This window comes from Clarias gariepinus, chromosome 27 (assembly GCF_024256425.1).
Source record: "Clarias gariepinus isolate MV-2021 ecotype Netherlands chromosome 27, CGAR_prim_01v2, whole genome shotgun sequence".
NCBI classification, from domain to species: domain Eukaryota; kingdom Metazoa; phylum Chordata; class Actinopteri; order Siluriformes; family Clariidae; genus Clarias; species Clarias gariepinus.
Window position 1 is genome coordinate 22,317,551 of NC_071126.1, and position 14,655 is coordinate 22,332,205.

At 37.1% G+C, this 14,655-nt stretch overlaps 1 protein-coding gene across 1 annotated transcript; it reads left to right on the forward strand.

Annotated features, from left to right (window-relative positions):
• Window positions 1-5,912: 5,912 nt before the first annotated feature.
• On the forward strand, window positions 5,913-9,914 carry LOC128514852 (uncharacterized). The gene is made up of 5 exons (XM_053488746.1): window positions 5,913-6,145; window positions 6,247-6,585; window positions 6,737-6,829; window positions 9,575-9,628; window positions 9,788-9,914. Exons 1-5 carry the CDS (start codon window positions 6,094-6,096, stop codon window positions 9,910-9,912), a joined length of 663 nt encoding a protein of 220 aa, XP_053344721.1. The 5' UTR covers window positions 5,913-6,093; the 3' UTR covers window positions 9,913-9,914.
• Window positions 9,915-14,655: the final 4,741 nt, after the last annotated feature.

Below are 14,655 nucleotides of genomic sequence, written 5' to 3' on the forward strand. Positions count from 1 at the left end.
ATTTGATGCAATTCAAAAAAGTTAATTTGCTCAAAAATTCAAAAGTGGTTTATATCAAGTTTATAATTTCAGGTTAGATTTAGCAGAATATTTACATTAAGTAATATAGCCAACTCATTTATTTTGATTTAGAACAACTTTAAATATTTGGTTTGATTCACCTTCAGAAATTAGTTTACATGAACTTAAAAATTTTAAGTTACAGTAAATGGTTTATTTACATCACATCAATGGTAAATTATTATTATTATTTTTTTTTTATTGAAAATTTGCTCAGAAATACAAATGTAACAGAACACATATTAAGGCAAAGATCCAGGGGTTCAAGGATAGCCAAACAGTACACAGTAATAAATAAATCACATAACTAACATTATTTTTCCTCACAACATAAATAGTCAGATACAAATTATACAAAAACATCAAAAAGCGAGCATACATTTAAGGTTTTAATTGCCTTTTTGTTATTGGAGGTAGATAAAGATTTAATATAGATTTTAATATCTTCGTGAAAATAAGAAAAATTCGGGGTAATTTTCATAACTTTGCATTTGTGGATAAAAAATTTAGCAAGCAAAATAATTAAATTGCAGAGAAAGTAAATATCTCCATATTTCTTCTCAAAAGTGAAAATTCCAAACAGAACATCCTTAAAGAAAAGCTCAAAGTCGTTGTGTATAAAATTAACAATGAACTGGCAAATTTCTTGCCAAAGTTTTCTTTTATAAACACAATGCCAGAAAAGATGCAAGACAGTCTCTGGTTGCGAGTTACAAAAAGTACAGTTCACATCTATGCTTAAATTGAATTTTGACATAATAAAGGTTTTAACAGGATAGTACTGATGAATAAGCTTAAAAGAGATTTCTTTAACCTTATTTACCAATAAATATCTGTTAGGAAGCGTCCAAACCTTTTCCCACAAAATATTTTCCACTGATCTATTCCATTTTGAGACAGCTGAAGGAGTGGACACCAAGTCATTAAGAAAAAGACAGCGAATATTTCTGTTATTTTTCAAAGTAGATTTAAAACATATCCCACCTACGTATGTGTCAACTGGGTCTGGGAGAGGCATTTCAGAACTTATCAAAGCACTGTTATAGCCCTTAAATAACATAGTTACACCATTCGGAATAGCACCAAACACAGTGGCAAACTCTTTTGGAGTAACAGGAAAATTATAGTGAGAAAGAAATTCTTGATAAGTAAACAAATAACCATTCTGATGGAATAATTGACTGACCCGATTGATACCGTCCTTAAACCAGTTCTCAAAAAATAGGGATTTATGTTTATAACATATATTCTTATTATTCCAAATGAAGTAGCTAGTTGGAGAAAAATTGTGTTTGAAAATCATAGACCATGCTAAGAGTGCTTGTTTGTGGAAATTAGAAAGAGCAATAGGGATCTTCTCAATACTGTAGTTACACAACAGCAGAAAATTCAAGCCTCCCAACTGTGAAAAGACATATTCTGGTATAATATTCCACATACTGGATGGTTTTTTCAAGTAACTCCTCAACCAGTTAATCTTAAAGGTATTGTTTAACGTTGCAAAATCAATAAAATGAAGACCGCCATTAATGTAGCTGTTGGATAAAACAGATTTCTTAACGTAATGAGTCTTATTTTTCCATACAAAGTTACATAATTGTTGATCAATCTTTTTACATATTGCTTTATCGGGTTCTAAAGAGATGGCTGCGTATGTTAGACGTGAAATGCCTTCTGCCTTTGAAAGGAGAATCCTTCCTTTTAGAGATAAGTCTCTCTGAAGCCACTGATTGAATTTTCTTTTAGTTTTCTCTAAGATAGGCAAGAAGTTTAAATTGCATCTAAGTTTTGGATTTTTGGATATTACTATTTCAAGGTAGGCAATGGTAAAAAATTTGCTGTGACAGATTACTTCATTTTTTTTTTTAAGTTGAGCCAGTGTTATATTTTTTTCAGTGTAGAATCTCGATTGGTATCTGGGCTATGTTACATTCACGGTCCTGAAAAAAGAAGAAGGCAACAGCAAGATAAAAATTTTGGTTACATTTAAAATAATCTAACAAATGTACATGTAATTGTAAAAAAGCTGGACCAATTTTTTATTCTCTGTGTACTGCTAACAGACATAAAAAATAGTAATTAAGTATTGTGTAGAAATTAGACAAAATGAACAATACAATTATGGCATAACATGCATATAACAAAATATACAAGGGCTTAACTTAAAAAACTAAATAAATTCAGGTATTGCTACACTGTAAAAAAAAAGTCCTAATTTTACGGAAAATAACTTTACATTTTTATAGTAGTTTTCATTTCTTTTTAACCTCCTACAAATCTCTGTTAAATTACAGACATTATATGTAAATTACTAAGACAACTGTTTTTATAAGTATTATTCAAAACGGAAAAAGTAACTTTTTTCATATTTATAAATTGTAATTAAACAATAATAAATTGTAATTAAATACAAAACTCATTAGATAAAGGTTAATGTCCATACAAAAAATTTATTGTTTTTCTTTGTAATTATGAGGTAAATTATATTAGTTTTATAATCCTTTTACATTTAAGTTCTAGATGCAAGTTTAGCATTTTTTCATGACTTTTTAAAAGATTATCCTTACATTATCACTTACATGTAGGCTACCGAGATAGCACACACACACGCCGCGGAGACGTCTATGCGACTTCGTCTTTTTCATCTGGCAGATGTCTGGCAGACGTCACCGAGACATCCGTGAACGACGCTTAGCCTACGTATTTAAGACATAAATAAATTAAAACTATCCTGATACGCTCTTTAGCAGACGTCTCCGCGATGTACCTGTGCTATCTGGGTATAAAACATTCCACTCTCACTAGAAGCTCTTCAGTAGCTGTATGTGTGGTTTGAAGTGGTGATGATGCTGAGGAAAGACTAAAAAGGTTCAAAAGAAATCAAGAATAATAATTATAATGTTCAGACACGACTCCTCATGATCTCAGCTTCTTATAGGTTTGAGCTCATGTGTGTCCAGTCTTGGTGTCAGTGTTGCTGCTCTACACAAGAGAGGACCAACTGTCTGTTTGTTGGTCATGATGTGTGTGTGTGTGTGTGTGTGTGTGTGTGTGTGTGTGTGTGTGTGTGCGCGCGTGTGTATGGGAGTGTGTATGGGAGTGTGTGTGTGTGCGCGTGGGTCACGTGTTTGTCTCCAAATGCTGTATGTTGTGTTTGTTGGAGTGATGAGATAAACTGCTTAAAAAAACAAACAAAAAAAAAAACTGAACCAAAAAAGTAGCTCACCATCATATCTTCCAGTCTAAATCATTCGTTCTTTTGAATCTATTGCACTACATAGTGTCTATGGGAGTCACGTGACAAAGGTACGAACGACTCGGAGTGGAAGAGTCAGTGAGAAAGAATCGTTCAATTCTGTTTCCTGTGTACTACACTGCATAGCGTCTATGGGAGTCACGTGAAAAAACAACGACCAACTCAGGACCGAAAAGACTCAAAAGTAACTACCTAGTAACTTTCCTGTATGTAACATATGGAGGGTTTACGATGCTTTGCGCATGCGCGCCCAATAGAAAATGAACGAATCACTCTCCAAGATACTCGTTCATCTCTCACTCGAGTCATGTTAAAGATTTGTTAAAAAAAAAAAAATCGTTCATAAACCCCCCCATCACTAGCACACACATGCACACACACGCACACAGAATAAAAGACTGATGAACACTTTAAACTATTTAAACACATATGCTCTTCCTAAACACTAAAATGTGTGTATTGTGTGAAATGATGTAAAAAGTTCTGCAGAAAGTGAAATGAGAAACGTGGAGTTTAACCTGAGAGTCGAGTCTAAAGGTAATAAATGTTCCTCATATTTCACTGCAGCAAATACAATGGAACCTTGGAACCTTGGATGTTGATTATACCAGTAAGACCCAGCACTGGAGACGATTACCCACAATTCCCGAGAGCAAGAGAGAGAAAAACTGTTGGCTAAGTTGTGATCGCGTGACGCTCGGCATCAAAACAAGAAGCGCATGCGTGATACATGATACTCGGTGCTTGTAAAGCAAGACTTGTTTGTTTCCAAGTCAAATTTTTTTTAAAAAAAAGCTTGTCTTGCGGAACACTCGCAAACCGCGTTACTCGCAATCAGAGGTTTTACTGTACTTAAAGATAGACACTTTCTTTACACTGCTACTTCCTGTTTCTCATTAACAGGAAGTTCTGCAGTCCTCCCCTCCTCCCCCCACACTGGTACTTTAAGTTCCAGTTTCCATCATATTGAGACTGTGTCTGTTCCCCCGAGATAAACACAAACACACTTCTAGAGGTTGATGTCTGGACTTTGACTTGGCCATTCCAACACCTTAATTATTTTCAATTCAATAATAAAATTTTATTTATATAGTTTCTTATAATTATAATGAAAAAATGTGTCATAAAGCACATTTACAGAAATAAATAAAGTCCATTAAGTTTATCTCTAATGAGAAGATGAGAGGTGATGGTGGTGGGGAGAAGCTCCCTGAGATGATCTGAGGAAGAAACCTTGAGAGGAAGCAGACTGAGAAGAGAACTCATCCTCATCTGGGTGTCAGCAGATTATAAATAACATCTCATCTAGAACTGTACATTATAATGTTAAAAAGTGCAGTTGTGTTAACAGGAACTTACGAGTTTATGAGGAACTTAAGAACATCAGCATTCAGTCAGTCATTTCTGAATTCATTAGAGTCTTAAAGTCTGTGGTGTTGCAGTTATCATGAGTTCAAGTAGTTTGTATGATTTGCAGTCCTGAGGTTTTCACAGCCATGTTTATGGTTTCTATCTGCTTCCATCTACAGTAATGTCATGGATCAGGCAGGTCCAGAGAGCAGAAGGGTCCAAATCACTGGTGTCTCAGGAGTATCATGATGGGATGTTTATCAGAGTCATCAGCGCTGATTATTAAAAAACTTTGTTGCAGAAACTCAGAAACCACAATGTTATTTCTGTTCAACTGAAACAACTGCATGATGTGAGAGAGCGCTGCTGCAGTCGTGTGTTAAGAGCGTTCTCACACTGGGTCTGGACACGTGAGTCCACATGTAAAAAAAAAAAAAGACAAAACACAAATATTTTCTACTTTTTGAAAAAAATTAAAAACCAGACCAAATGCAGGTCAAGTGTGTAAACAACCACTACAGTAAACTAACATGTGCAGTGAAAGAAAACAACAACAAAACAACAGCTGAAGTTTAGCGCTAGCAGTTAGCCACTCAGTGTGGACATCAGAATCCCACCTTTCTTCCTCTCCATACGCAGCTCTAGATCTCCCATTTGCCTGAAGTCAGATTTAATTTGAATTTCCTGCTCTAGTGGTAGTTTAGTTATGATTTATTTATTTTCCCCAAAGTCTCCTCCCTCCATAACTGTTCTTTATAATGTTGCTAACAGTGATATTGAAAACAAAATGACTTGCTTTTATAAATACATGGCCATAACATTATGAGCACTGACAGGTGAAGTGAATAACATTGAGCACCAACTATACACACAAACTGGAGAGACGGTCATGTGACCCCAAAGAACAGCTCACTTATACCCATGGGGACGACTAGGCAGCTGATGGGTCCAATCCCAGAAAAAAAGGTCACTGTTGGCCAGAGTAGAAAGGTATCAGAACACCCAGTGCATCACAGCCTCCCGTGTTTGGGGCTTAGCAGAGAAAGAGTTCAAGATGGTGATTCGGCCTTTTAATTATTACACACACACACACACACACACACACACACACACACACACACACACTTCCTCTTTGGGGTTGTTAGATCTGCTGACCTAAAAGCACTTCATTAAACTTCTTCTATCAGAGAGGTTCCAGCACACAGGACTGATAGAGCTCCAGTAGATCATATCTGTAAAGTCATGTGACTCATCACAGCATCAGAATAGACAAGAATTCACTGTGAGCTTCACATCTCATTACAGCTAATGGACCAATCAAATCAGTCCACAGCTTCAAAACATCCAATCAGGCGTGAGTCTGGACCTGGTTTTCTACTGAACACACAAGTTCATTACCTCACTATCACTTTGTCTAAACAGGAACGATGATCACACTCTTTGTGGCTCTTTACTCTCTGCTTTGTCTCTGCACAACTGGTGAGGAACATTTTAAACACTTTTATTTAAATAGTATTTTTTTATATTTTAATAATTAGTGACATCACTAAACATTGAATATAAAACACTTTTTTTTACAGGAAACACTTCTGACATCAAGGAGCCTCACGTAAAAACAGTAAAGCTGGGAGAAAATGTAACAATGGAGTGTAAAATTAGTGGGGATAAATATAATCCATTTTGGTACAGACAGAGATTCAGAGAAATGCCTCAGTTTATGGCGAGAACATACAATAACCCTCAGGGCTACACATTTGCAGAGGAATTTAATGATAGACGCTTCAGTGTTACTGTAAATGGCAGTAAATTTGATCTCAACATTAATGGAACAAATAAAAGTGACAGAGGAGACTATCTCTGTGTAAATCTTGATGGAACTACACCAAAGTTCACATCTGGAACACGTCTGCAGTTTGAAGGTAAACAGTTTTACTCTGATAACCTGCTAATTCCAGATCAACACTTTAACCAGAATTATGTGTACATGTGCATTAAATGTTGAATATTTCACATTATTCATATTTAGTATCATTTCTGTTTATTTGCTGCTTTTCCAATTTATTTGTAAAGGTGAAGAGATGAAACCCTGTCCTACACCTGGAACACTTAACAAGAACACACACTCTGTTACACACCAGGGTTCAAACAGCAGAGATGAAAAAGGTAATAACAGGATTTTAATAAATTTTCTTTTATTTTGTCAGGGGTGGACGATGTACACAAATCCTTAAATGCTTAAGTACAAGTACTCGCTTTTATTTTTTTCACTTATTAAAAGTTTATTGTAAATAATTATGGCTCTAATGTTATATAATTATTTTTTTTTATTATTCTCTTGTTCTCTTTGATGAATATAAATCAGTGTTTCATGTGTTTGGTGTGTAATAGATGGACTGAGACACTGGAGTGTTTGATAGTTTAGCAGAGGTTATGATCACAGCCAGTGGAAGCTGAATCTCACTTGGTTAAAGTAGAACTCCACTCCACCTGATAACTGTTTTAAAGTAAACATTTTATTCGTCACATACACAGTATGATATGCAGTGAAATGCTTACGTGAACACTGATGACCAAAAAATAAAATATTTAAAAAAAAGAATGTAAATAAGAATATAAATGTACAAATATAGAAATATAGAAAGGGTGGCACGGTGGTGTAGTGGTTAGCACTGTTGCCCTGCACCTTCAGGGTCCAGGTTTGATTCCCGTGTGCAATTGACCCACAGTCCAAAGACCTGCAGCTTAGGCTAATTGAAATTCCCAAATTGCCCGTAGTGTGGGAGCGAAGGATTGGAACCCTGTCCACATGTACCCGGCCTGGTGCCCTAATTCTCCTGTGATAGGCTCCAAGACCCTCGTGACCCTGAATATAGGATAAAGCGGTATACATTTACATTTAGGCATTTGGCAGAGGCTCTTATCCAGAGCGACTTACAAAAAGTGCTTTAATGTTTACAACATTGGATACATACTTACACTGGGTTAACTAGGTTAATAACTAAGTACCATTAGTCCAACACATCTGAGTTTTTTTTTTTTTTTTTCGGGGGGGGGGGGGGTTAGTCCAAGTACTGGAGAAACAGATGCGTCTTGAGTCGTTGTTTAAAGATAGTCAAAGTCTCTGATGTACGGACATCTAGAGGAAGTTCATTCCACCACCTAGGTGCCAGAACAGAAAAGAGCCTGGATGAATGCCGCCCTCGATCCCTGAGAGATGGTGGGATGAGGCGAGCAGTGCTGGAGGATCGGAGGGAACGAGGTGCAGTGCGTGGTGTAATTAGCGCAGAGAGGTAAGTGGGTGCTGGGCCATTTTTAGCTTTGTAGGCAAGCATCAGTGTTTTGAATTTGATGCGGGCAGCTACAGGAAGCCAGTGCAGGGAGGAGTGGTGTGGTGTGGGAGAACTTGGGAAGGTTAAAAACGAGTCGTGCTGCTGCATTCTGGATCAGTTGCAGAGGATGAATCATGGACAGAGGCAGGCCTGCCAGGAGTGAGTTGCAGTAGTCCAGTCTTGAAATAACAAGGGACTGAACAAGCACCTGAGTAGCCTGTGAAGAAAGAAATGGGCGAATTCTTCTGATATTGTAAAGAAGAAATCGACAAGAGCGAGTAAGGTTAGCGATGTGTGGGGAAAATGACAGATGATTGTCCACGGTTACCCCAAGATTGCGGGCAGTGGTATAGAAGATGAGTGAGTGAAAAATATAGAAACACTTTCAACTGTAAAAAACTGGCATTATGAACAAATAATAAAATTAAATACAGCAGCGTCATGCCGTATGAGAGCGTTTAGCTGATGAGTTTTAAACACTACACACTGAGGTGAAACAGCTCGCTAATGGAAATGGATAAAACTTCATTAGTGATTATTAGCTCCAGTCTGCGCTGCTGTTGTTGTATTGGGTTGTGGTGTAGAGACGCTTTACTGCTTAAGAGTTATTAGTTACTTAGTTAACTACTAATCTACTAAAACTATCTGGTGAATCACACAATATAATCATGAATTCATTTAAAACACAAACAAAAAGAAAGATGTTGCTGCTGCAAGCTAACATTAGATAAACACTAAGACAAACAATGGGGTCACTGCTACGAGTCGGTTCAGATTTAATGCACAATTCTTGTAAGAATTCAGTATTGTAGTCTGTTACACTGATCTTCCTATAGTAACGTACCTAATACCTATACAGTGAAACCTTGGATTACCAACATAATTCGTTCTTAAAGCGGCTCGTATTTCAAAACACTCGAATTTCCCCATAAGGAATAATGGAAACTCAAATGATTCGTTGCACAGTCCAAAAAAAATAATAAATAAAAATAAATAATACAACATTAAAAATAAAACAAATTAACCTATACTTCACCTTAAAAAAAAAGTATAAATAAATACTGAAAGATAATTGTTTCTGTTTATGCTCGCAGGCGCTGTGTGTGGGAGTTTGTAAAGGCGAGAAAGACCGTTGGCTCAGTTGTGATCACGTGATGCTTGGCGTCAAAACAAGATACATGATACTCGGTACTCGTGAACCAAGACTTATTCGTTTTCCAAGTCAAAATGTATTAAAAATCTTTGCTTGTCTTGCGGTACACTCGCAAACCGCTTTACTCGCAATCCGAGGGTTTACTGTAAAAATTGGTGAGTTTCCTGTGTTTTAATTTACACTCATCAGTAAGAAGGAACAACATGTTAGTGGAGTATAAATTATGATATTATAAATGGACTGAAGTTAAAGTAAAAACTCCCCTTAAAAGGAATTACTCCTGTGAAGTAGAGACACTTTAATAATTACTTAAGTACAGTAAGAGATTTACATTTACTTTGTTCTTGTCCATCATGAATTTTGGATTACAAGAAATTTCTTTAAATTAAACCTTATTCTGTGAATAAATCATTTTAATCTCTAAAGGTAAAGAGATGAAACCCTGTTCTACACCTGGAACACATGACATCACACCTACTGGTGAGAGTTTTAGTCAAATAAGCTTCTTATCTCTTCTATATCAGGATTTTCCACTGGTAAAACCTTTCGAAATAAATTGTGTTAATAATTTAATAAAAGGTTAATAATTTTAAAGTGTTTCAGCTTTTGATATTTATTAAAAACATGTTTTCCATACAGGTTACAGCTCTACTGATCAGATGCGTGTGCTGTTCTGGCTCTCTGTTTCTAGAGTTGGAGTTCTTGTCTTCATTATTTTTCCAACAACGCTGATTGTTTACAAATTAAAATACAAATTTTCATAAAATGGAAGAAATACTGATAATCTGTTAAAGTTAACTAAAGCTAATCACTATAAATAGGTGGATGTGTGTTCTCTATATATGATTTGCTATATATTCTGGTGTTTACAATAGACTTAAAAATACAATGACATCAGTGTGAACAGTGTTTATTAATCTTTTTCCCTTTTCAGACAGTGATGTGTATAGAATAACATTTCATTCAGCAAAGTGCAAATAATATTTCTAATAAAAAAAAAACATTCATTCCTCAATAATATTTGATTGTTGTTGTTTTAATGTTATTACTGATTGGTGTTTCTTACTGTAACTTTGGGCTGCTTTTACTAATAGTTCTGTAATCAGTCCATTTTAACATGTATTACTCCCTGATACTATATGAAAAATAAATCTCGAGAGGAAGCAGACTCAGAAAAGAACTCATCCTCAACTGGGTGTCAGCAGATAATAAATTCACATCCCAACTGTAAGAGATGTTTAGATGATGAGAACTCCAACCAGAAGTAAGGCATCAGGGTGGTTCAATCATGTCAAGAGAGCCAAAACCTCAGGAGTAGCTCGTGGAGACCCCCTCTGTCCTCTGGATCTGTCTGACTCATCTTGGTTGTCCCTCTTCTGGTTGGAGATCTCATCACATGGACGCCCCGTGTGGTCTGTTTGGGATGCGTGTGGTGATTGTGGACGGTTCCACTTTATCATAAAGACGATCCTGTCCTCGGCTAATGCAGACAGCTGTTTTCTGAGGACTCGTGACTTGAGTCGCTCTATAGTTCAGGACTGGAGTTTCCTACATTCTACCTGGGTCTCCAGTAACAAACTGGACTCCATATGAACTTAACCCTCATGCTGTGTTCCAGTTAAATCTGAACGAATTACAAGTTTCCCCTCCCCGCAGTATATATTTTTTTCTTTTCTTTGTTCACACATGGCATTTAAACACATATAAAATAAGAAAAAGAGAACTTTGGGGATACCCCCATGGTGTTCTCGGTCAAAAATTATCGGTCATCAGAAATTAATGGGTAAGACTACAAATAGTGTAAAAAACTGTTAAAAACCATTTCTACCCTGTCTCAGAACGGATCATGCAGCGGCAGCGTTCCTGCACGCTCCATCCTGATGGTGCTTCTTCCGCTGTTGTTGGTAGGCCTGGCCCCTCCCTGCTCTCCATAGGTGCAGCCTTAGGTGGGAGTCCTCGCTGACAACCATCGCTGGGCGGCTTTCCCGGCTGGGATCGGGGACCTTAACACAGTCCTCCTCGCGGCCTTTTCCTCTTTGGTGGTGGGGACGCTTCTAGGTAAGGGAGAAAATTTCGGGCCTTGCTTTTATAATGCAGGGCAAGCCTGAGATCCTATTACCGTTAATTATCGCCAGTTGGTCTGAATAGGCGGCCCCATCCCTTTGCATACCTGCAGAATAGTCTATTTTTGTGAAATACATCAATATGTTAATAATTTACACTATGATAACATTAGTGCAGAAGGATCTGAGGAGACTTGTCTCTATTACATCATGTCTTTAAGACGTTCACAGTAAATTTGCCGTAGACAGTGTTTAATTTCCTGAACATTACAAAACAGTCCAATAAATACGGTGGCCCAAGTGCAAAACAAATTAACAAAACTGAAAACAAAATACCAAAACCCAAAACAAAATTACTAATTCAAAAACAAATTACCAAACGGAAGCTCCCCTTTATATCAAAAATATTAGAAAAAGTAGTATCAGCTCAAATATGCACATTTTTGCAGGAAAACAACATCCTTGAAGAATTTCAGTCAGGTTTCAGGCCCCATCATAGTACAGAAACTGCACTAGTTAAGATTGCAAACGACTTGTTTTTAGCTTCGGACCAAGGCTGCATCTCAATACTAGTCTTGCTTAATCTTAGTGCTGCATTCGACACTATAGATCATAATATTCTCATAGATCGCTTACAAAATCATATAGGTATTCAGGGACAGGCATTAAAATGGTTTAGATCATACCTGTCTGATCGATACCATTTTGTAGATCTAAATGGAGAACTGTCTGGTGTAATGCCAGTGAAATATGGGGTCCCACAAGGGTCAGTTTTAGGACCTCTGCTGTTCTCAATATACATGCTTCCCTTGGGTAACATCATTAGAAGACATGGGATTAGTTTCCATTGTTATGCTGATGATACCCAATTATATATCTCAACAAAACCAGACAAAATACCCAAGTTGTCTAGATTAACCAAGTGTGTCCAGGACATAAAAGATTGGATGACCAATAACTTTCTTTTACTAAACTCAGACAAGACAGAGATATTACTCATTGTCCTGCATCCTTAATAAACAAGCTTCAGTTAGTCCAAAATGCAGCTGCCAGGGTTCTTACTAGATCCAGAAAATATGATCATATAACCCCAATATTATCATCCCTGCACTGGCTACCTGTTCAGTTTAGAATTAATTACAAAATAGTATTACTTACATACAAGGCTTTAAATGGTTACCTTCCACATACCTAACCAGTCTTCTGATACGCTATAATCCACCACGCTCCTTAAGATCACAAAACTCTAGACTTCTTGTAATTCCCAGAATTTCAAAATCTACAAAAGGGGGCAGGGCTTTTTCATATTCAGCTTCAAAACTTTGGAATAGCCTTCCAGACAGTGTTCGGGCTCAGACACAGTTTCCCAGTTTAAAAGTAGACTCAAGACGCATCTCTTTAATCTGGCATACGCGTAACTCATCCCATAACTTCATACTTCAGTACATCTATCCTGAATGGCAACTACGCTAATTCTCTCCATCTGTTCTGTACTTTTCCACCCATCCCGAGGCATCTGGAGATTGTACCAGCTTCAGTAGACAAAGGCCAACCCTGCGAGGATCCTGAGGCATCCAGAGAAGGGCCAGCTCCAGCTGAATTCTGCCTTATTATGGTTGGAGCTACACATCCTGCTCCTGTGCTCCCAGTGATCCAGATCCCATCTGCCCTCTGCACCTACTGACTCATCCCTATGTTGATCCGGACTTCATGTTAATTTAAAGAATTTCTGTTATATTGTACTGTACTTTCAGCTGCATAACACACATGATGTTATATCATCTCTATCTGTTATCACCCAAATGAGGATGGGTTCCCTGTTGAGCCGCCACTGTCGCCGTCACCCTTGGCTTGCTCATCAGATATATGTGTGTGTGTGTGTGTATATATATATATATATATATATATATATATTTTTTTTTTTTTTATGAATTTCTTTAATTTTTGTGAAGCTGCTTTAAGACAATGACCATTGTTAAAAGCGCTATATAAATAAAATTTAATTAAATTGAATAGATGTCTCGTCCAATCAGCGGTAAGCATTTCATTCGCACACTATACCTACCTTTTCCGGTTTGTATTAGACTGACCAAAAAGTGCAATACAAATTAACAAAGCAGAAAACAAATTAACAAATTCAAAACCAAATTAACAAATCCGAAAACAAAATAACAAAAACAAAACAACAAAACTCTTCCCCTTAAAAAAAAAAATAGTTTTGGGTTTTGTTATTTAGTTTTTCATTTGTTTTCCGTTTTGTTAATTTGTATTGCACTTCTCTGCCAGTCAGATATTAGTTATTTTGTTTTCCGTTTTGTTCATTTGTTTTTGAATTTTTTATTTTGTTTTGGGTTTTGTTATTTTGTTTTCAGGTTTGTTAATTTTTTTTTTGCACTTCATGACCACCGTAAATAAAGCAGTGCATCTTTAATAAGCCTTAATTAAAATAAAACAAACCAAGTCAAGTCAAGTCAAGTCGCTTTTATTGTCACATCACGTACTGGTACACTGGTACCGTACACGTGAGTGAAATTCTTATGTGCAAGCTACACAAGCAATAGTGGTGTACAATTATAAGAATAAATATACATATGGATAATACAGAAGTAAAATATAGTGCAAGTGTTATTAAAAAAAAATATATATATATATAATAAAAAAAAAGTGAGCATAAGTATACACATCTACACATACAGAATATACACACATATACACGCCTATGTATATGTATATACACATACATATGTATACATATATCTACATATGCACATACGCACATATGCATACATGTATATACCCATACACACACGATTGTGGGAGTGTTTACTTGTGTATAATGTATAAGGAATGATCGCAATGATTGTTGTGCAAAAAGGCAATTATGTGCAGTGTGGAGTGCATAAAGTGGCTTAGTGACTGTAAAGTGACATTGTGAAAGTGACAAGTGGAGACCTATTGGTCAGTGTTCAGTAGTCTGATGGCCTGATGATAGAAGCTGTCCCTCAGCCTGCTGGTTCGCGACCGGATGCTTCCATACCTTCTGCCTGACGGGAGCAGTTTAAATAGGTGGTTACTGGGATGACTGGAGTCTTTGATGATCCTCCTCGCTTTCCTCAGGCACCGCTTCCTGTAGATGTCCTGGAGGGAGGGAAGCTCACCTCCAATTATCCTTTCAGAACACCGCACCACTCTCTGCAGAGCTTTGCGGTTGTAGGCGGTGCTGTTGCCGTACCAGGTCGTGATGGATCCAGCGAGGATGCTCTCGATGGCACAGCGGTAGAAGGACCTAAGTATGCGGGGGCTCATGCCAAATCTTTTTAGTCTCCTGAGAAAGAAGAGTCGCTGCTGCGCCTTCTTCACTGTTTTGTCAGTATGAACTGACCATGTGAGATCCTCTGCTATTTGGACACCCAGGAAGCGGAAGCTGCTCACTCTCTCCACAGC